Raw genomic sequence first — 20044 nt, 5'->3', positions numbered from 1 at the left:
CGTTCCTTCTGGGTGTCTGTGCGTCGCGGTTGCCACGGTGCCGCCAAGCGCGGCTGTCGCGCGGCCCCGGTGTCAGCGGCGATGGCGGCGGGGTCGGGTGGGAGCGGGGGCTCCGGGGGCGGCCCCGGGCCGGGGCCGGGCGGGGGTGGGGGCCCCGGCGGGAGCGGCGCAGGGCCAGGGTCCGGCGGGGAGTTGCACCCCCGCACCGGGCGTCTGGTGAGCCTGTCGGCCTGCGGGCGTACCGCGCGGCGGCAGCAGCCGGGCCAGGAGTTTAACCACGGGCTGGTGTTGAGCCGGGAGCCCTTGCGCGATGGACGCGTCTTCACCGTCCGCATCGACCGCAAGGTGCGGAGCCGGGCCCGCGGGAGGGAGGCGGGAGGGGGCGAGCGGGAGACGCGGGGCGGGACGGCCGGGCTGGCCTCCGCCGCCCGCTGCCGAGAGCGAACCGACACACCGTCGGGGCACCAGGCGGCGGGCGGGGAAGGGGAGAGGGACGGCGAGAGCTTGAGATTGCTCGAGACCCCGGAGCAGGGAAGGGACACAGGACGCTGCCACCCCAGGGGTGGTTAGGGTCCAGATCTCCCGGGATGGTTTCTGGGGAGGTGAAAAGATGGAGGGATGTCGGGGATGTGGTAGGAGCGCAGGACAGAAGCCGGGGAAGGACCGGCCGTTGGAGGATCAGCTGGGGCGAAGAGGTGGGTGAGGAGAGACCCTCAGGGGGGCCGAGGGGAGGTGTGCCTGCTTGTGTGCCCCTCGGGGAAGAGGCCAGGTGCACACAGATGGAACTTGGGAAGAGAGAGAACCTGAGTGGAGCAGGAGCCCTGGAGAAAATGAGGCTGGGGGTGGGGGGAATTGGGAGGGGGGAGGAGGGTGGTAGACAGGAGCTAGGAGGATGGGCATGGAGAGCTGGGAACTTGGGTGCTGGAAGGGGGGGGGCTGCAGCCAGGGCATGGTGGTGTTGGGGACAGATCCCAGAGTGGGGGCAGAGTTGCTGGGGTACAGCGGGCCCAGCAGCCCCTGAGACAGTCCAGATGATTGCTCACAGGACCACCTCTCTGGAGTCGTGTCTTGGGTCTCAAGAGAGAAAAGCCAGTTAGCTGTTAGGGGTGTGGAGAGAGGGGGACGCGTGGTTTGTGAAACATGGTTTCCTAGTGGTTGGGGACCCACGGTAGCCCATCCTGAGCCTCTGTCCACCACCCTTATCACAGGTCAACTCCTGGAGTGGCTCCATTGAGATTGGGGTGACGGCCCTAGACCCCAGTGTTCTGGACTTCCCAAGCAGCGCCACAGGGCTGAAGGGGGGCTCATGGGTAGTGTCAGGCTGCTCGGTGTTGAGGGATGGACGCTCTGTGCTGGAGGAGTATGGTCAGGACCTGGACCAGCTTGGTGAAGGGGACCGTGTGGGCGTGGAGCGCACAGTTGCTGGGGAGCTGCGGCTCTGGGTGAATGGGCGGGACTGTGGTGTTGCCGCCACGGGCCTCCCCGCCCGGGTCTGGGCCGTGGTGGACCTTTACGGCAAGTGCACCCAGATCACCGTGCTGCCCCCCGAGCCAGGTTTCAGCCCCCCTGCTCCCATCCCCACACCTCCCCTCGAGCCCTCTGCGCCCCCTGAAGATTCCGCCTTGACTGAACAGGCGACCTCTGGGGATGAAGGTGAGAACCCAGCCAGGGCCGAGGGGAAGAGGTGGGAGAGGGGGAGTGGCAGAAGGCATGGGTGACTAGTGACCATGGAGTCTGGGTTCGGGTAGGGCCACTCAGACCCCAGTCTGCTGAGGGGGAAGCAGGGGCTACAGGAGGGGTGTCCTGGTTGTGGGCCCTGCAGCAGGGGCTGAACCCTCATTCCCCTCCCACCCTGCCTGGTCCCCAGCCTTCATGGTGTCCCCAGCGCAGCCCCGGCCGGAGACGTTTCCTAACAGCCTTGAGTCGCATAATGGTGAGGGCACCCTGGAGGCTTTGGGAAGGGGAATGGGAAGTGAGGCGGAAGGTGAGGGGAGGGGACCCTTAGGAGAGGATTAGGGGGAGGGTGGAGGGCCTGAATGTGTAGAGCCTCATTCCGGCTTCCCTCCTCCATCCTGCTGCCTAGACTTTGCCAGCATGGAGCTCTCTGAGGTGGTGGGCAACGCCATCCTTTCTGCCTACAACGGGGGGCTCCTAAATGTGAACCTGAGCTCCCCGCCAGCAGGGGAAGGACTGGGGTCTGGCGGGGCTGCCACCTCGCCCATCCTCACCTCCAACGACGCCCTGCTCTTTCACGAGAAGTGCGGGACTCTCATCAAACTCAGCAACAACAATAAGACAGCTGAGCGCCGCCGGCCCCTGGACGAATTCAACAACGGGGTTGTCATGACCAACCGCCCTCTCCGGGACAATGAGATGTTTGAGGTGTGTGAGGTCCTGGGCCCTGGCTGGTACCTCACCCTCTGGGAACCAAAAATGGGGCTCGATCCCTGACATTGGAAGGGTGGGGCCGAGGGTCCTCTCTCCACGTTGACATGCCCTCCTCTCCCTCCTGCTGTCGCTCCCCTCAAGATCCGCATTGACAAGCTTGTAGACAAGTGGTCGGGCTCCATTGAGATTGGTGTCACCACCCACAACCCCAACAACCTGGAGTACCCTGCCACCATGACCAATTTACAGTCAGGTACCAGCCCTGGCAGGGCGGGGACACCTTCCCATGGTGAAGGAAGGCCTGGCCTGATGCCAGGCGTCTGCCTTCCCACAGGCACCATCATGATGAGCGGCTGTGGGATCCTGACCAATGGCAAGGGCACCCGCCGGGAGTACTGTGAATTCAGCCTGGATGAGCTGCAGGTGAGGGGTGGGCATGCAGTCTGGGCTGCGCTCTGGGGCAGCCTTGTTACCCAGCACCCCTGCCCGGGCACCCCAGTCTCCGCTGTGACCTGGAACAGGGTCTCTGATCTTTCTCCAAGAGGTTCCTTCTGAGAAGGCACGGTTGCCTGGTAGTTAGGCACTCAGATTTCAGAGCCAGAGGTTTTCTTTTTTTCTGAGGGGTGGTGTGGGGTCATGACTACAGTCAAGAAGCTTGCTCACTATGTTTGGTATGGGTTTCTTTTTTTCTTTTCTTTTCTTCTCCACGCCTGAGATGAGCTCATGAATTGCTTGGAGAGGTGGCTAAGGTGCTGTTTATGAGGTGGCTTCACCCTGTGCCAGACTTGCTGTGAGGGAGGCTTCAGGGGCTCAAGACTCAGGTGCCTTTGGGGCTGTTCCCCTGCGGCCTGGGCCAGAGCCTGATTGGGGGAGGATTCCAGATCTTTGTTTTTCTGCTCTGACTAGGAGGGTGACCACATTGGTCTCACAAGGAAATCCAACTCAGCCCTGCACTTCTTTATCAATGGCATTGATCAGGGTAAGGAGATACCTGAGGCAGGCCATTGGGCTAGGGCTTTCGGTGTTGGGCAGGGGTCTGTACCTCACTGTCCTGTGTCTCTCTGATGCTGGTCTCCCCATATTCCTTCCCTCTCCGCCTTCTCCCCGGCAGGCGTGGCTACCCCACTGACACCCCCAGTGGTGTACGGCGTGGTGGACTTGTACGGGATGGCTGTGAAGGTGACCATCGTCCACAATAACAACCACAGCGACCGGCTGCGTCGAAACAATGCCATCCTGCGGGCACTGTCCCCCGAGGGCGCCCTGCGTCGCGCCACTCCTGCCACCCAGGCAGAGCCCGAGCGCCTGCTCTTCCACCCCAACTGCGGGCAGAAGGCAGCTATCACCCACGAGGGACGCACTGCCCTGAGGCCCCAGTATGGCCCATGGTGTGGGGAGAAGCCTGCTGCAGGGACTCTAACAGGATCGGAGGAGGGGTGGAGAAGCAGGAGGCAGGCGTCGGGGGGGTGGCTTCTGGCCTGGGGAGTTCTTGACAGTATGGGGGGTGCCTCCTGGAGAGTGAAGTTCAGCCACGTGGCTCAGCACCACAGGTGTGAGGTGGGCACTGACGAGCTAAGCTTTGGTGTACTCAGAGTTACCCATTTGCTGTGCCCTCAGTGCCACAGATGACTTCAACCATGGCGTGGTGCTGAGTAGCAGAGCCCTGCGGGATGGAGAGGTGTTTCAAGTGCGCATTGACAAGATGGTGGACAAGTGGGCTGGTTCCATTGAGATTGGTGTCACCACCCACAACCCTGCCTACCTCCAGTTGCCCTCCACCATGACCAACTTGCGCTCTGGTGAGCTCCCAAGGAGGGCGGGGCCAGGATTGGGTCCTAAGGGGGAAGCTGCCCCCACAGCCCCGACGGAGCTGGCTTGTTCTTGTTCTGCTGCGGCGGCCTGCCACGGGGGCGAGGAGTGCTGTGGGGGCTGCAAAGGGCAGGGGTCCCGGGGCTCACTTATGTCCTCTGTGTTTCCTCGTCCCCTAGGGACCTGGATGATGACCGGGAATGGGGTGATGCACAACGGAACGACCATCTTGGACGAGTATGGGCACAATCTGGACCGCCTCAAGGTGGGGGAGCAGGTGTGCCGCCCAGGCCTGGTGATGGGGGGTAGGCCCAGCGGGGCTGCTATAGGACTAGCCCAGGCGGGAACTCTGCCTGACTCCTCACTCCAGCCCCCCTTCTTCCAAGGCAGGGGACACGGTGGGCGTGGTGCGGCGGGAGGACGGGACCCTGCACTTCTTCGTCAACGGGATGACCCAGGGCCCTGCGGCCTGGAATGTGCCCCCGGGCGTCTACGCTGTTGTGGACCTCTACGGCCAGGCAGCCCAAGCTACCATTGTGGACGACGTGGGTGAGGGCTGGGCTGGGTAGGAGCTGGGGGGTGCTGGGGTGGCCTGGGGGGGGGGCCTTGGAGACCACTGGAAGCCTAACGGGTGATGACCACTCTCACAGAGGTTCCCCCGGCCCCTGAGCCCCTCCCTGAAGGGAACAACCAGGTGTCTCCCAGCTCCCCATCATCAGGGGCTGGGGGCTCTGACCTGCGCTTCCACCAGCTGCACGGCAGTAATGCAGTCATCACCAACGGGGGCCGCACTGCACTCCGGCACAACTGCCGCAGCGAGTTCAATGACGCCATCGTCATCTCCAACCGGTCGGTGTTGGCGCTGTCACGGCCCCAGCCTCCCGCCGCCCAGCCTCGGCCACCCAACTGGGGCCTGATTGCCGCTGTCTCTGGCAGGGCCCTGCGGGATGGAGAGCTGTTTGAAATCGTTATTCAGAAGATGGTGGACCGCTGGTCAGGCTCCATTGAGGCTGGTAAGGGCACCTGTGCATTTCTGCATGCGTGCATGCACGTGTGTGACAGACTGTGTGTGCTGGGGGTGGTGCTGGCTGCCCATTGCTGGAGCCTTGGTTCTGATCCCCTGCTGCTACCTCCTAGGAGTGACTGCCATTCGGCCGGAAGACCTCGAATTCCCCAACACCATGACAGACATTGACTACGACACATGGATGCTGAGGTTAGGCTGCCTGTGGGGACAGCCAGCCTGGCAGGGTCAGGTGGAGCTGGTGAGGATGAGGGAAGCCAGCTTTGGGGCCTTCGGTGGCCCTGGACAACGACAGGTCCAAGGGATTGGGTCGCTCTTTTCTTTCCATTCTGGGAAGTGCTCCCATGTCACCACGCACCCCACGGTGGCCCAGCTTCCTTTTCTCCTCTTATGGCAGCTCCCGCTTTTCTCTGGGTGGGTCCCCAGAGGTATGGGAGACAGGATTGGGTCTCAGACCCCAGATGAAGATCCTGATGCAAGGCACTGGAAGGTTCTGACAATCAGAGACTGCTCAGAGGCCTGTGTGGGGAAGAGGCAGGAGGCTCAGCGGTCCTTCTGTCCTCTCTCCAGTGGCACGGCCATCATGCAAGACGGGAACACGATGCGCAACAACTACGGGTGTGACCTGGATGCCCTGGGCACGGGTGCACGCATCGGCATGATGCGAACAGCAAAGGGTGACCTGCACTACTTCATCAACGGCCAGGACCAAGGCGCCGCCTGCTCAGGCTTGCCTCCGGGTAAAGGTGACTGCTCTGTGCCTTTTGGCCCGCCACCCTCATGCCAGATCAGCCCGGGCTCTCGGGCTTCTGATCCCCTCCTTCTCCATCCAGAGGTGTATGCAGTAGTGGATCTTTACGGCCAGTGTGTCCAAGTGTCCATCACCAATGCCACCGGCCCCATGGACAACAGCTTGGCAACCAGCAACACCGCCACCGAGAAATCCTTCCCTTTGCACTCCCCAGGTTCAGCGGGTGGGGAGGGCGGGTGGACTATGCTTGCAAGCTGGGGGCTGGAGGGACGCGGCGACAGCGGACGGGGATCTGCTCAAGGACAGGGCAGCCCCCTCAGCTACAGACCCAGAGGAGGGAATAAGCCAGGGTAGGAAGCCACCAGGAAGAGGTTGGAGTTGGGCCAGGATGCTGGAAGCTGCTCATGTGCTTGGGGATTGGGGCTGGCCGTGGTGACCAGGGTGGGAGGTCGCACGGCAATGGCAGTCGGGGCCTGAATGGCAGCTTCACAGTTCATCTGAAAGCCTTGACCCCAGTCCTGCCCCTTCCTTTCTCCGCAGCGGCTGGCGTGGCTCACCGATTCCACAGTACTTGCGGCAAAAATGTGGCCCTGGAGGAGGATGGCACAAGGGCGGTACGTGCGGCGGGCTATGCGCACGGCCTGGTCTTCAGCACCAAGGAGCTCAAGACGGAGGAAGTATTTGAGGTGCGCGGGAGGGCCCTTGTGGCAGGGCCAGGCTGCTTCCCGTCCTCCTGCTCCTGCTAGTGCCGGCTGCTCTGCTCTCTCTCCCTCTCTTTTACCTCCTTAGGTGAAAGTAGAGGAACTGGATGAGAAGTGGGCGGGCTCCCTCCGGCTGGGGCTGACCACACTAGCACCCGGGGAGATGGGGCCTGGTGCAGGCGGGGGCCCAGGGCTGCCTCCCTCCCTCCCGGAGCTCCGGACAAAGACGACTTGGATGGTGTCCAGCTGTGAAGTGAGGCGTGACGGGCAGCTCCAGAGGATGAACTACGGCCGGAGCCTGGAGAGGCTGGGGGTGACACTGTTGGCTCCAGGGACAGGGTGGAGGTGGGCACACGTGGGTGAGGGGGGTGGGGGGCTGAGCATTGTGCTCGTGTCACCTCGATCCTAGGTGGGGAGCCGCGTGGGCATTCGTCGGGGCGCAGATGACACGATGCACATCCTGGTGGATGGAGAGGACATGGGGCCCGCAGCTACCGGCATTGCCAAGGTGGGTCTGAGACGTTTCTTGGGTTTGGGGGTGCAGGCTGGAGGCCCCCTGCAGGTGTCTAACTTCTGCATCTAACTCCTGCCCCCAGAATGTGTGGGCCGTGCTGGATCTCTACGGACCGGTACGGAGTGTATCTGTGGTCAGCTCCACGAGGCTGGAGGAGCCCGAGGGCACCCAGCCTCCATCTCCCAGCTCAGACACGGGCAGCGAGGCCGAGGAAGATGACGATGGGGAGGAGCACAGCTTGAGAGTGAGAGGCTGTGTGGGGCACACAGGGCATGTGGATGGCCACTCAGTGGGCCGTCGGACACCGGGGTGTTCCGGGGTTCTCTGATTCTGCCCCAGGTCGCAGGGGTGTAGATGCAAGCTCTGTGTCAACGCTGGGCAGAGGGCGGGGTGAGGCAGCTGGGCCTCGCATGGACAACCCCAGCAGCCCATATCTGCTCCATGCCAGGGTCAGAGTCAAGTGGCCATGATGTCGACAGCGCTGGAGTTCCTGGAGAACCATGGGAAGAATATTCTTTTGTCCAACGGGAACCGTACGGCCACACGCGTAGCCAGCTACAACCAGGGCATCGTTGTCATCAACCAGCCCCTGGTGCCCCAGCTCCTAGTCCAGGTGGGCTTTTGCTCCTTAACCTGCTGCAGCTCTTTCTGTGTGGGGTGACCCAGGGCCAACCCTCCTGGAGAAAACCTTTCCATTTGAGGGCAAGGTGGAGGCAGCCCCCTTGGATGAGTTTCATGGGCTGTGATTCGTTCATACCCCGTGGTGGGGTTCGTACGTGGACTGTGTGGAAGGCCCACCTGGTAGCTGGTGAGGGAAGCAGTGGGGATGGGCTGGTGGGGTCCCAAGAAAGACACTTGGTACTATGTGTGGGTGCAGAGAGGGCTTTCCAGTGGAGCAGGCCTTCCTGCTACAGGAAGGAAATAAACAAACCCGCCGTTTGCAGTCCCTCCCTGCCTCAGAAGGGGGGCATTGCAGGGCTCCCCCCCGGGAGGTGCCAGCCTCCGTCCCTGGCTGGGGTGGGGAGCCTCTTCCCAGAGGGCCATGATCCCGGAGTGGCCGCCTTTCCCTTCCAGGTGCGGATAGACTTCCTGAACCGGCAGTGGACATCTTCCCTGGTCCTGGGAGTCATCACCTGCCCGCCTGAGAGGCTCAACTTCCCTGCTTCTGCCTGCGCCCTCAAACGGGCAGCCTGGCTGCTGCGGGGCCGCGGCATCTTCCACAATGGTCTCAAGGTGGGTAGGGAGCAGGGGGAGGGGAGAGGGCCAGGACTCAGCGTTGGGCGGGGCTGGCCCACAGGTTGAAGTGGGGCCTCCAGCCGTGGTGGTGGGGCCACAGGTATAAAGGTGCACTATATGGGAAGACTATGGGGTGGGGGACCAAGAGCGGGAGCATCATCATTGGAATTCTGGGGTGTCCTGTGTCTTTTTGCGTCCTTGCCATTGAGAATGTTGTAGGGGAGGGCAAAGGGGAGCAGACTGTAGGTATTTGAGAGATGGGGTGGAGCCTGGGCAGACGGTGAGCATGATGTCAAAGCCCTGGCATTGGCAGTCCCAAGTAGGTGAAGGGCTATGTGGACTACAGTGGGCAGTGGACAGCCGTGGCTGCCGCCGGTGGGAGTCTGATCTTTGGGAAGACAGTAGGTCTCTCTTCCCAGATTTGTGAGAAGTTTGGGCCAAATCTGGACACGTGTCCTGAAGGCACCATCCTGGGGCTGCGGCTAGACAGCTCTGGGGGCCTGCATCTCCACGTCAATGGGATGGACCAGGGGGTGGCGGTATCAGATGTCCCCCAGCCCTGCCATGCGCTTGTGGACCTCTATGGGCAGTGTGAGCAGGTGAGTGGCAACAAGGGCCCGGCGTGGGGCAGTCTGTGATCTGGGAGCCAGTTAGCAGGCCCTGGGGGCTCAGTCACACTCATCACACCCTCTCCGGCAGGTGACAATCGTGAGTCCCGAACCAGGGGCAGCCAGTGGGAAGAGTGCTGGAACCCAAGGGGACATGGAGAAAGCGGACATGGTGGATGGTGAGCCAGCCCACAGGGCCGGGCCCCTCCCCAGCCCTGTCCCACCCCATCGCCCCAACTCCCGTGACCCGTGTTCCCCTTTGTCCTGTCAGGTATCAAGGAAAGTGTGTGCTGGGGCCCCCTGCCAGCTGCCAGCCCTCTCAAGAGCTGCGAGTACCACGCCCTCTGCTCCCGCTTCCAAGAACTGCTGTTGCTTCCTGGTGAGTGTCTGGGTGAGTGCCCAGTCGTCCAGAGCCTGCCTCACCCCTTGGACCATTGCTGGGCTGTGCTCAGAGCCCCGGGAACCAGCAGGAAGGGGCTGTGTGCTGGAGGCCCAGGGCGGGAGCTGTAGCGCCCACACTGCTCCTCACTATTCCACAGAGGACTATTTCATGCCTCCGCCCAAGCGGAGCCTGTGCTACTGTGAGTCTTGCCGGAAGCTTCGAGGTGACGAGGCCCACAGGCGCCGTGGGGAGCCCCCCCGGGAATACGCGCTGCCCTTCGGCTGGTGCAGGTTCAATCTCAGGTACACGCAGGGCAGGGTCATGCGTCTGCTTTCGTGCTCTTTCTTCCTTGACGAAGGAGGCTCCCAAGAGGGTGCGTGGAAGAAGCCACAGAACCTTTTCTGGTCGAGGGGAGGATCTTTGTCCAGTCTGCCCGGTCTACACCCTAGGGTGAATCCCCGCCTGGAAGCTGGAACGATGACTAAGAAGTGGCACATGGCATATCATGGGAGCAACGTGGCAGCCATCCGGAGGGTGCTAGACCGAGGAGAGCTGGGAGCAGGTCCGGGGGCAGGGGCAGAGAAGGGGCAAGCCAGGCCTGGGCCAGGAGGGCGGCCCTGACTGGCTCTCCCCGCAGGCACTGCCTCCATCCTGAGCTGCCGGCCCTTGAAAGGCAAGCCTGGGGTGGGGTTTGAGGAGCCTGGCGAGAACTGCGCCCCACCCCGGGAGGAGCAGCCCCCTTCCGTCTTGCTGTCCCCTTCCCTCCAGTATGCTGGGGCCGAGACCCTAGCGTCCAAAGTGCAGTGAGTACATGGGGGCTGGGGCTGGGGTCTCCATGGCTTGCCATTGGTGTCCCCACTGTGACACTTGGGTCTTGTCTCACTCTAGCACATTTACTGTTGAAGGTGACTAGTACTGTGGAAATAAAAGTAGAGTGGGACGCAGTGGGTCCCAGGTGTGCTTGGCACAGGCACACAGTAGTCAGGGTGGACATGGTGACGAAGGTTAGGTTTGGGCAGAGGCCTGCAGAGGGAAGCCAGGGAGCGCCCTGGAGAGACCCCAGCAAGCAGGGGTGCGGCCAGAGCCAAGCCACCCCTCTCTGGGAGGTGGGAGTGACACCCCCGCCCCCTGCAGGCAGCCTACGGAGGAGCCCTGGAGGCCTCACGGCTGGCCGCCTTCTTGCCCCACAGATTCCGGGATCCCAAGTCCCAGCGAACGCACCAGGCCCAGGTGGCGTTCCAGGTGTGTGTTCGCCCGGGCTCCTACACCCCCGGACCCCCTTCGGCCACCCTCCGAGAACCTCCCGACCCTCACTTCAGCCCCGCAGAACTCGAGTGGGTAACCAAGGAGAAGGGGGCCACACTCCTCTATGCCCTGCTGGTGCGGGTGGAGTGAGGGCTGGCCTCTGGACGACAAGCACAGTGGGGCGCCCGGCCCTGGCTCAGCATCCCCTGCCGCGGCGGGTGCTCCCAGAGCCCGACGCATCTCCGGAGCAGGAACGCATCTCCGCGTGCAGGGCCCACGCCTCCCACTCGGGGCCGGCAGTCTCCCCTCATGCACTGACTCGGGGAACACGACTCCCTGGACTCCCTCCCCCGGATCACTTAATTTATTTCCGTTTTCGTTCCTGTTACTGTGAATCCCGAGGAGCCTCCCCGGGCCGCCGGGCGGAGTGGGGGCGGGCGCGGGGAAGGTGGGCCTCTGTACAGTTGTTACGGACGCGGGTTTCCAAGGAGCCAATAAACGCCGTCCCAGAGCGCGCGCCTCGGCCTCTCTTTCTCATTCATCCCCCTCTGGCACCGCCCCCCCCCCCCCCCACGAGCCCCAGGCCTGCTCAGCTGGGGGCGCCCGGCGCGCCGACGGAGTTTGGCCCCCTGCGGCACCCGTCGCAGCCGCTTCCGTCCTTCCCTGCGCCCGTCCCGCGAGGCCGCCGGCCGCCCCGGCTCCGGAAGGACTCGGCCCGGCAGCCGGATGTGACGCGCGGCCGAGGCGCACAGGAGCCGCGGAGAAAGCGCAGCGAAGGCGGGTAGGGAGGGGCGGGCGGCGCCGAGGCCGGAGACCCCCAGCCCGCCGGCGCACGCGGAGCACAGGCGCATCCGGAGCACCCGGGACCGGCCGGGCGGCGGAGGGTGGGCGCCGGGCACGTGACCGGGGCGGCGGCGGCAGGCGGGCTTCTGCCTCGGCCCGCGGGCGCGACCCTCCTAAGCGCCCGCTTCTCGCAGGCCCGGCCCAAGGTCTGGCAGTCCGTGACAGAGCCGGGCGCCCACGGCCCGAGCGTCCCCCGTGGCACCATGCCCGCGCTCCTGGAGCGCCCCAAGCTTTCCAACGCCATGGCCCGGGCGTTGCACCGGCACATCATGATGGAGCGGGAGCGCAAGCGGCAGGGTGAGCGCGGCCGAGGGGGAGGACCCCCAAGCCCCGCACCATGGGCACAGCGCCGCGCCGCGGCCGCGCGGGAGGAGGGGTGGGACGGCCCGCCACTGGTGGAGGGAGCTGCAGTCTGGGTCAGGGCTCCAGAAGACTCGGGCCGGGAAGGACCTTGGAGAGCACCTGACATACCCTCCCTCCCAGTCCCCTGGGAGGAGGGGAGCAGAGGGAGCACTGGCACCGGCAGGTTTCCCCGCTCCTCCATCTGTAACGTGCTAGTGTTTTAACCACCCTGCGTTCTTCCCATTCTACCTGCTTCTTTCTCCAGAGGAAGAAGAGGTAGACAAGATGATGGAACAGAAGATGAAGGAAGAGCAAGAGAGGAGGAAGAAAAAGGAGATGGAGGAGAGAATGTCACTAGAGGAGACCAAGGAACAAGTAAGCAGCCCCCTGCTCTGTCCCAGCTTTTTCCTCCTTTGGCTCTCCTGCCATCAGCTCCTCTCCCCTGCCTTCTCAGATCCTGAAGTTGCAGGAGAAGCTTTTGGCCCTTCAGGAAGAGAAGCACCAGCTCTTCCTGCAGCTCAAGAAAGTTTTACATGAAGAAGAGAAACGGAGGCGAAAGGAGCAGAGGTGGGATTGGAGAGCTAAAAATAAAATTGAGCCCCGCCTTAGCCCCAGCCGGCCTGGGGAGGCGGGCAAAAAAAATAAAAATAAAATTGAGACAGTAACTGGGATGGGTAACACCAGATGGGTGTCTGATGGCAAAAGAGGGGGCACTTGTCTTCTTTCTTGGTTTTGACCTGCCTGCCTTTCACTGCAGTGACCTGACCACTCTGACTTCAGCTGCGTACCAGCAGAGCCTGACCGTCCACACTGGGACTCACCTCCTCAGCATGCAGGGTGAGGAATGAAGAACCCGCTTGTTAGAATGCACCCTCCCGGGGGTTGCAGCCACCCCACTGCAGCCTCATGAAGCCCGTCTCCCTGTCTAGGGAGCCCTGGAGGACACAACCGCCCAGGCACCCTCATGGCGGCCGACAGGGCCAAACAGATGTTCGGACCCCAAGTGCTTACAGTAAGACAAGTATTCAAGTCACCAATGTCCAGCACTTGACCAAATGGTGGAAAATGGGGCACATACAAGGCGCTTGGGGTTCTGCTTTGGAGGAGTTTCCAGCAGCAGCCAGCGCTCCTCTTCCTTCCTCAGACGCGACACTATGTGGGCTCCGCAGCTGCCTTCCCCGGGACCCCGGAGCATGGCCAGTTCCAAGGCAGCCCCGGCAGTGCCTATGGGACCGCGCAGCCCCCGCCTCACTATGGACCCACACAGCCGGCCTATAGCCCCAGTCAGCAGCTCAGAGGTGAGCCGTGGGGAGGGAGGGGGGTGCTTCCTCCAAGACCCAGAGGCCGCTGGGCCCAGGCAGGCCCGAAGGAGGCTCGACAGGCTGTGCCTCCTGCCTCCCTCAGCACCTTCGGCGTTCCCGGCAGTGCAGTACCTGTCGCAGCCGCAGCCACAGCCCTACACGGTGCACGGCCACTTTCAGCCCACCCAGACAGGTGAGGATGCCCCCGCCAGGGCCCCAGGGCTGAGCATCCTCCCCGCCTCCGCGTTCCACACACCCGTCCTTCCCTTTGTAGGCTTCCTCCAGCCTGGCGGTGCCCTGTCCTTACAGAAGCAGATGGAGCACGCTAACCAGCAGACCAGCTTCTCAGACTCTGTGAGTACAGAGCCTGGGCAGGGCAGGGGCAGTGCTGGGCCCAGGGGCGCCCCAGGCCACCTTGGACCCTGACTCTCTTCTCCGTAGTCCTCCCTGCGCCCCATGCACCCACAGGCTCTGCATCCAGCCCCTGGGCTCCTCGCCTCTCCTCAGCTCCCGGTGCAGATGCAGCCAGCAGGAAAGGTAAGGCCAGGGGTCGGACCGGCTGGGGCCCTACCCTTCCGGGGGAAAACCGGGCTGTGTAGGAGAGGTGGCGCCCACCCCTCCTCTCCCATTTCCTCCTGGGGTGGGGATGGCTGGGAGTTCGGGTGTAGATTGAGGGGCAGGGTACACACCAACGAAGTCCCCCCACTTCTGCCACCAGTCGGGCTTTGCAGCCACCAGCCAGCCTGGCCCTCGTCTTCCCTTCATCCAGCACAGCCAGAATCCACGATTCTACCACAAGTGATCATCAGATTTTATCTTCAGCCTCAGCCCCAGCCCCTGACGTGGGTGAGGGAACTCGGTGTCCCAGTCTAATAAAATTTACCTGCCTCTGCCCCTCTGCTGCCGTGTGCGTCACCTCCCTCCCGGGCTGGGCCAGGGCTGTGTGGAGGGTGAGGGGTGACAGGCAACTAACAGGCGAAGCTGGGTGGGTGGGTAAGAGGCAACTCTTTGGCATAGTTGTTTATGTGTAATTTCTAAGTTGACTTTCTAGTCAGCAAATACCCATTTAATTCAAAGAAGCAACTGAGTTGGGGCCTTCATATTAAACTTGTAGTTTTATTCAGGTTTGATTTTAACAAATGTGTCGGGGAGAGAGCCCACAGGAAAGGGTAAAGCCCATGGGGGCAGGGCCCTCCCAGATGCCTGAGGAGGGGGCAGGTCCCCTCCCCTTCTCCTCCTCTTCCCTCCCCAGGATAAAGGAGAGACTTAGGCAGGGGAGGGGGCTGGTCCCCAGTCTGTGGGGTGGTGCTGGGGTACAGGGCCATGGGGAATAAGGGACCAGAGCAGGGATGAGGGGGAGGGCACAAGGACCAATCGCCAGAATCCACAGCTTTCTGATTCCAGATTGAATTTAAAAAAAAAAAAAAAAAAAACCCACTAAACCACAAGCAGCACCCGCCCCTTCTCCCCTACCAGGGCTGTAGTGCGAGGGGAGAAGAGGAGGGCAGCTTCACCAAGGCCATGGACCACTCACTCCTGGCCAAGAGAGCAGGATGAAGGGCAGGGGCTCCCCGACAGATTGAGGGGGTGTGGGGGAAACCAAAATAAAACGTCAAATAAATTGTGTAGGAGGAGTCCAGCCAAGCGCTGGGCCAGAGCTGGGCCAGGCTGGGGGAGGGGGCCTCTGCAGGCTGAGGATCGCTGCTGCCACCACCGCCACCCTGGGGAGGAGAGAGATCAGTGAGACCAGGAGATGCCATCAGGACAGGGTGAAGCCCACGCTGCAGCCAGAAGCCAGCCGGGAACCATCAGGGGCTAAAGCAGGGTTCTGATGGGGATGGGGGCGTGTCAGTCACCTGGGAGCCAGTTATTTTGCCATGGCCTTGATTGCAACAGCTGCCTCCTCTGTCATGGCGGACAGCACCGTGATCTGAGGGCACAAAGGGCAGAGTCAGAAGTGAGCCAGAGGCAGGGACACGGAGTAGGGCTGTGCATTGGGGGCAGGAGGGTATGTACCAGGATCTCTTCTCCACAGTCATACTTCTGCTCGATCTCCTTGCCAAGATCTCCCTCAGGCAGACGAAGGTCCTCTCGCACCTCCCCGCTGTCCTGGAGCAGTGATAGATACCCATCCTGGATGCCGATCAGCTGGGGGCAGAGAGAAGGGAGCTGAGGGTGGGCCCAGGGGTGTCGGGGACAAAAGAGCGGCCAACTGACCACACCAAACTCCTCGCCATCTCCCTACTTCTTTCAGCACAAGCTCTTCTGGTCAGCCTGTGCCCCCTCCCCCACCACCTACCACCCCCACTAAAAGGCTAACCCGCCTCTGTACCTGGAAGTCATTCCTTTTGATGTTGGGGACATCCATATTATGAGTTGACGGGCAGATATCTTCATATTTCTTGCCAGTAAAGATGTCAATACCAACCAGGTGGACCTACACATATGCATCACATGAAAGAGACACCCAACCAAACTCTAGGATGAATGAAAAAAGCCTCAAGGTGCCCCTAAGCAGTGAGGGAAGTCAAACTAGGCGGTTTGGGCAGAACCAGGGGAGGTGGAGCTGAACCAATGGACTCAAGGAAGAATCCTGGAAGCCTCTGGCATCTAGCAAGGGCAGAAGAGTCCCACTGAGGCTAGGGTGACCGACAAGGGCAACAGTAGTGAAGGCTTGAATTGGCCAGTTACCCCGAGCCAAGGGAACACTGACCAGTGAGCCTGGGGAGCGGGAGGCGGCCAGTAAGAGGTTTCAGAGAGTGTCTGGACACCCACAGGAAGGGTGCAGAACTTGGGCAAACAAAAAGGAATGAGAGGAAAAGAGCTGAGAAGAGGAGGACTTCAGGGAGGACTATGCAATAGGAAAGAACACAGACAAATACCTAGATGACCCAACAAGACAAACCAACTAGGGAACAGAACCGTAAGATATTCAACAAGGATGAACCAGGTCAAGTTTGAGGGGAGAAAAACCTTAACTGACCTGGAAAGCACTAGCAAGAATGTTAAGAGTCCAAGAAAGCGAGGGAGCGGCTCAGGGAGCCAAGGGGAGGGGCAGGTAGAGACGCAGCCTGACGCCGCACAGATCCAAGGGGAAAGCTGGCACGGACTGTGGGGCAGCAAGGTGATTCGGAAGCTCAGAGGTCTGCTAGCGCCCTCCAAGGAAGGCTGCCTTCAGGATGCGGCCTGGAGAAACCCCAGCAGCTAAGACTCAAGGGAGAAGAGAGAGAAAGTGAGAGCCAGGAGAAAGGACGGAGCAGCTGAACAGAGCACCAAAGAAGTTAGGGGCTCACACCGGGTGGGGTGGGGTGACCAAGCCTAAAGGAAGGGAGGGGGCTGGGGACACCTCGCTGCCAGGAGACCCAGGGGCCCAGGCGGTACAGGGAAGGCAAGATGGGAGAGGTCAAGTTCTAACCTTGGCATGGCCGTGCTTGCCAGTCTTGGAGGTAGACATCTCCACGATCTTACATGGCCGGCCTTTGAGCACCACGAAGCCGTTCTTACGTAATGCTGAGCACTGCATTGGGAAGGTGGCTGAGGCCCCTGCATCTCCTGTCTCGAAGTCCAAATCATCTGCCATTTTAAGAGGCTTCGATTCCAACTGTAGTCAAAAACAGAACACCAGTGAGTCAGGATGGATGGAGGTCAACAGAGGTCTCAATATACCCCACTCCTCTCTGAAAACACTCCCTTCCCCCCCAGCCCTTTCTTCCATCACCGACCTAAAACCAAGCGCCCAGGTTAGGTACTGATCAGGACCACAAACACTCAGGAACTGGTGTGTGGCGGGAGCTGGTGGGGGACAGAAGCTGAACCCCCAGCACCCATGAAAGCTAAAGGGGGGTGCTTGAGGAAGGAAGGCTCCGGAGAGTAGGACCTGCAACCTCAAAGATGGGCAGAGGCCTGATTCCTGGGAGACTCAGGTGCTCCTTGCCACTGAAACCAACCACCCCTCTTCCCCACACACAAGCAGGGCTATAATTAGGTGAGCAGCCATGAGCCAGCAAAAAGGCGGAGCTACCGTGGAGGGGGGAGAGGAGGGTGGAGACCAAAGGACGGGGCCCCACCCGTCTCTGTTACACCCCCCACCCCATCCACACACGGGCCAGTCACTGGGACAGGAAACCACAAGGCCTCTTTGGGGGATTCCCGCCTCTCCAGCACGTATTTGCAGACGCGGCTAAGGGAGAGAAAGTCAAGTTGTTTTCTAACTTCTCCCCCGGCCAAGCACCTCCATCTCGTTTCCCAAAGGGAACCCAGGAGCCCAGCCTCTCCTCGAGGGCCCTCCCACTTTTCCCAGGATGCACCGGTCCTGTCGGCTTTTCAGGCCGGGCCTGTACCCTCAGTGTGAAGTGGAGGAGCGGGGAGTGGTGAATGACAATAAAATGAAAGCAAAAGGCCGGTGCTCGCGGAGAGCCCGAGATCTGCTGGGCTGGCGGAGCGAGGGCTCCCGACCCCGCACGGCGGGGAGGGCGCAGATCGCGGCGGGGAGCTGCGGTGCCCGGGACCTGGAGGCGCTGTCGGCACGACCCGCAGAGTTGGGCTGCCGTCCAATTGCCCTCGGTCCCCCCATTTCTCCGGCACCGAGCACGGGAGAGAGCAACTTATACCTGACGGGCCGCCTCACTTCACATCAGAGTTGGGAAGAGAGCTCCGGGGGCCCATCGGGCGGGGGGGAGCCCTCACATATGCCAGAAGCGGGTTCTCCGCGGTGACCAGGCTTCTTCCCCTCCCCGAAATTCCAAGCCCCTCTGGGCGCCCGCGAGGACCACCTCTCCCCGCGACGGGGGTTGCCGGCTCCCGCCCACCATGTGGCCTCTCGGGGCTTCCGGTGGCCGGGATCTGGGGGGGAGGGGTCCCCGCGCTGCCATGCGGCCCCCGTCCACGTTCAGCCATGCGGCCTCCGACCCCGAGGGCAGCCTCCGGTAGGGGACACTTCCGGTGCCGCCGCCACCCCCCTCCTCAAAGGCCGCGCCTGGCCCGAGCCACGCCGCCTCCCCTCCCCCCCCGCGGCCGGCCGCCACCCCCCCCAACATGCCCTCTCACCGAATAGCCCCCTCCCCCACCTCACGTGGCCGCGCGGCACCCGGTTTTCAACGACCCAGGTTCCTTTGCCCCGGCGGGCCAATCTGGCCCCCGGCCCTCGCCCCGGCGTGGCCGCCCGGCGGCCTCTCCCGCGTGGCGGCCTTGCGGCGCGCCGTCCCCCGCCCTGCGTCGCTCCAACGTCACCCGGCCGGCCCCAACCGTCACCCCGCGCGCCAACCGGGGCGCGCACCCGCGCCTCTCCGCACCTCGCGCGGCTCGGGGACCGAACCCGGCGCGGCGGCGGCGGCCGCCGCTCCCCTCTGCCCCCTCCCCGACCCTCGCGCAGTTCCATCTCCACTCCCAGGCCCACGCCGGGGTTCCGCGCACGCGCGCCCTGCCCGCTCTCACCTCGCGCGACGCACTGATTCGACCCCGTCCGCTCGCCGCGAGCCCAACCGCTGCCTCCGAGCCCGCTGCCGCCGCCGCCGCCGCCTCTACCGCCGCCGCCGCTGCTGCACACGGGTCTTAGTACGCAGGCGCCGACTCCCCACTGACCAACCAAGCAGCCCTCTGACAGCCGCGCAAGCGTGCTATCTATCCCCTCCGCCCTCCACCCCCGCACTGCGCAAGCGCATAGATCCTCCCCGAGCTCCACCCTCCCTCCCACCTACCCATCCAATGACGCGTACGCATGACTCCGCCCCCCACAAACCCGGAGCTCTTCCCACCGGTAGGCAGTGCGCAGGCGCACCCGGTTTTTTAAGCCCTTCAACCTCTTTTTCCCTTCCCGTGATAGACCACTAGCCCTACCGGACAGCACTCGCGCCTGCGCAATGAAGAGCCCTGCGCTCCACACCCTCTGGAGGAAACGCCTTGGCCTCAAAGCGCCTGCGTGCTGGAGATCCTGCCCGCCCCTTCCACCTCAGACGTCTCCTGTACGCCGGGCGTTGAAAAGACCACGCCACTGTATGGCTGGTCTCGGCTAGGACGCATGCGTCTGAGGAACGCCCCACCTCGGCTTTAACTGGACTTGAACGACTCACACGTTTCAGAAAACTTTCACTGCGGGGTGGGCCCCTGGTCCCCCAGCCCATCCCCCCGCTGCGGCCCCACACATGCGCGACGGGGCTCTTTCCGCTCGCACTTCTAGCGCGCCAGTATGGTCGGGTGACCGCCCCTCTTAGCTTCAGCGCGCTGCGCGGGCGGCCCGGCCGGCCATAGAGTTCGGCGGCGAGCTAGAGCGGCCGCGTGGCGGCCACCATCTTGTGGGAGCCCTGGGTCTGGCCCGCTCCCCTCCCGCGGCTCCGGGGACGCTCGCGCTCCCTCCTCCTCCTTCCCCCTCCGGCCCGCGCCCGGCCCCCAAAACAGGCATCCGTGAGCGTCTTTTTTAAGGCACTCTGGAGACGAGGGGCGCGCTCTCGGAGTCTCGGCCGGGGGCCGCCACGAAGCGGGAGGCAGCCGGCCGCCCCGAATGTCCTCCCCGGCCCTCCTCGTCGGGGGGGAGGCGGCGGCTTCCCGGACACTTGGTGGTGGCCTCCCTCCGGCTCCCAGGTTTGCTGCCCGGCTGGTGTCCGTAAGCCCGGGGCGGAGCACCGCAGTGGAGACCAGACAGCCCGGATCTGAAGAATCCCGGGACGCGCTGGGCGTGAACTGCAGGCACGAGCCTGGAGTAATAAAAGTTGGTGTGGCATGTTCTGTCATTCCCAGGTCCCTCCACCCCTCTGTCTGGAGTTTCTACTTTTTCCTTTAAAAAACGGGAAACCCCCAACTGTCTGGGCGCATTGTTCATAAAGTCCCAAACCTGCTCTTCTTGCAGATGCATTGTCCCTATAACCCAACAGTTGCACCCCTAGGTGTATATGCCACTCCTCCCCC

The 20044-nt window shown here is 62.7% G+C and overlaps 3 protein-coding genes across 10 annotated transcripts; 2 read left to right on the top strand and 1 right to left on the bottom strand.

Annotated features, from left to right (window-relative positions):
* Window positions 1–81: 81 nt before the first annotated feature.
* Window positions 82–11170, top strand: NEURL4 (neuralized E3 ubiquitin protein ligase 4). 6 transcript variants are annotated; one of them, XM_041770103.1, is made up of 29 exons: window positions 82–345; window positions 1209–1653; window positions 1868–1933; window positions 2084–2382; window positions 2530–2641; window positions 2723–2811; window positions 3295–3367; window positions 3500–3764; window positions 4006–4187; window positions 4377–4462; window positions 4584–4746; window positions 4848–5046; window positions 5134–5210; window positions 5335–5413; window positions 5792–5961; window positions 6055–6186; window positions 6513–6658; window positions 6762–6986; window positions 7083–7181; window positions 7270–7431; window positions 7636–7800; window positions 8262–8420; window positions 8843–9022; window positions 9123–9210; window positions 9303–9410; window positions 9571–9715; window positions 9863–9975; window positions 10051–10216; window positions 10604–11170. In XM_041770103.1, exons 1-29 carry the CDS (start codon window positions 82–84, stop codon window positions 10806–10808), a joined length of 4662 nt encoding a protein of 1553 aa, XP_041626037.1. In that variant the 3' UTR covers window positions 10809–11170. The 6 variants fall into 6 exon arrangements, with proteins under 6 accessions (XP_041626037.1, XP_041626036.1, XP_041626035.1 ...); XM_041770102.1 differs by having other exon boundaries at window positions 5792–5967; XM_041770101.1 differs by having other exon boundaries at window positions 4377–4474; window positions 5792–5967.
* A 147-nt stretch (window positions 11171–11317) lies between these two features.
* Window positions 11318–14037, top strand: GPS2 (G protein pathway suppressor 2). Of its 2 annotated transcripts, none has more exons than XM_041770114.1 (11): window positions 11318–11439; window positions 11636–11798; window positions 12109–12218; window positions 12298–12410; window positions 12601–12680; window positions 12773–12855; window positions 12988–13141; window positions 13248–13337; window positions 13419–13498; window positions 13586–13681; window positions 13863–14037. In XM_041770114.1, exons 2-11 carry the CDS (start codon window positions 11705–11707, stop codon window positions 13944–13946), a joined length of 984 nt encoding a protein of 327 aa, XP_041626048.1. In that variant the 5' UTR covers window positions 11318–11439; window positions 11636–11704; the 3' UTR covers window positions 13947–14037. The 2 variants fall into 2 exon arrangements, with proteins under 2 accessions (XP_041626048.1, XP_041626047.1); XM_041770113.1 differs by having other exon boundaries at window positions 11383–11542.
* Window positions 14038–14240: 203 nt separating this feature from the next.
* Window positions 14241–18751, bottom strand: EIF5A (eukaryotic translation initiation factor 5A). Of its 2 annotated transcripts, none has more exons than XM_041770116.1 (6): window positions 18578–18751; window positions 16560–16745; window positions 15477–15581; window positions 15161–15292; window positions 15001–15074; window positions 14241–14865 (listed from the first exon to the last, which is right to left on the bottom strand). In XM_041770116.1, the coding sequence occupies exons 2-5, from the start codon at window positions 16722–16724 to the stop codon at window positions 15012–15014; spliced, it is 465 nt and encodes a 154-aa protein (XP_041626050.1). In that variant the 5' UTR covers window positions 16725–16745; window positions 18578–18751; the 3' UTR covers window positions 14241–14865; window positions 15001–15011. The 2 variants fall into 2 exon arrangements, with proteins under 2 accessions (XP_041626050.1, XP_041626052.1); XM_041770118.1 differs by lacking the exon at window positions 18578–18751 and adding an exon at window positions 18211–18329.
* Between the last annotated feature and the right edge of the window lie 1293 nt (window positions 18752–20044).

This window comes from Vulpes lagopus, chromosome 10 (assembly GCF_018345385.1).
Source record: "Vulpes lagopus strain Blue_001 chromosome 10, ASM1834538v1, whole genome shotgun sequence".
NCBI lineage: Eukaryota > Metazoa > Chordata > Mammalia > Carnivora > Canidae > Vulpes > Vulpes lagopus.
This window is presented reverse-complemented; position numbering and strand designations above follow the sequence as displayed.

What these genes read in the sequence shown, in the direction of transcription:
- NEURL4 (XM_041770098.1), top strand. Translation starts at nt 82, where the DNA reads ATGGCGGCGGGGTCGGGTGGGAGCGGGGGCTCCGGGGGCGGCCCCGGG. An exon ending in AGGCCCCAGTATGGCCCATG is followed by an intron (nt 3,777 to 4,005) that starts GTGTGGGGAGAA and finishes CTGTGCCCTCAG; the next exon opens with TGCCACAGATGACTTCAACC. An exon ending in GGAGCCTGGAGAGGCTGGGG is followed by an intron (nt 6,987 to 7,082) that starts GTGACACTGTTG and finishes CCTCGATCCTAG; the next exon opens with GTGGGGAGCCGCGTGGGCAT.
- GPS2 (XM_041770114.1), top strand. Translation starts at nt 11,705, where the DNA reads ATGCCCGCGCTCCTGGAGCGCCCCAAGCTTTCCAACGCCATGGCCCGG. An exon ending in TAGAGGAGACCAAGGAACAA is followed by an intron (nt 12,219 to 12,297) that starts GTAAGCAGCCCC and finishes CTGCCTTCTCAG; the next exon opens with ATCCTGAAGTTGCAGGAGAA. An exon ending in TCGGACCCCAAGTGCTTACA is followed by an intron (nt 12,856 to 12,987) that starts GTAAGACAAGTA and finishes TTCCTTCCTCAG; the next exon opens with ACGCGACACTATGTGGGCTC.
- EIF5A (XM_041770116.1), bottom strand. Translation starts at nt 16,724, where the DNA reads ATGGCAGATGATTTGGACTTCGAGACAGGAGATGCAGGGGCCTCAGCC. An exon ending in GCAAGCACGGCCATGCCAAG is followed by an intron (nt 15,582 to 16,559) that starts GTTAGAACTTGA and finishes GCATATGTGTAG; the next exon opens with GTCCACCTGGTTGGTATTGA. An exon ending in TCAAAAGGAATGACTTCCAG is followed by an intron (nt 15,293 to 15,476) that starts GTACAGAGGCGG and finishes CTCTGCCCCCAG; the next exon opens with CTGATCGGCATCCAGGATGG.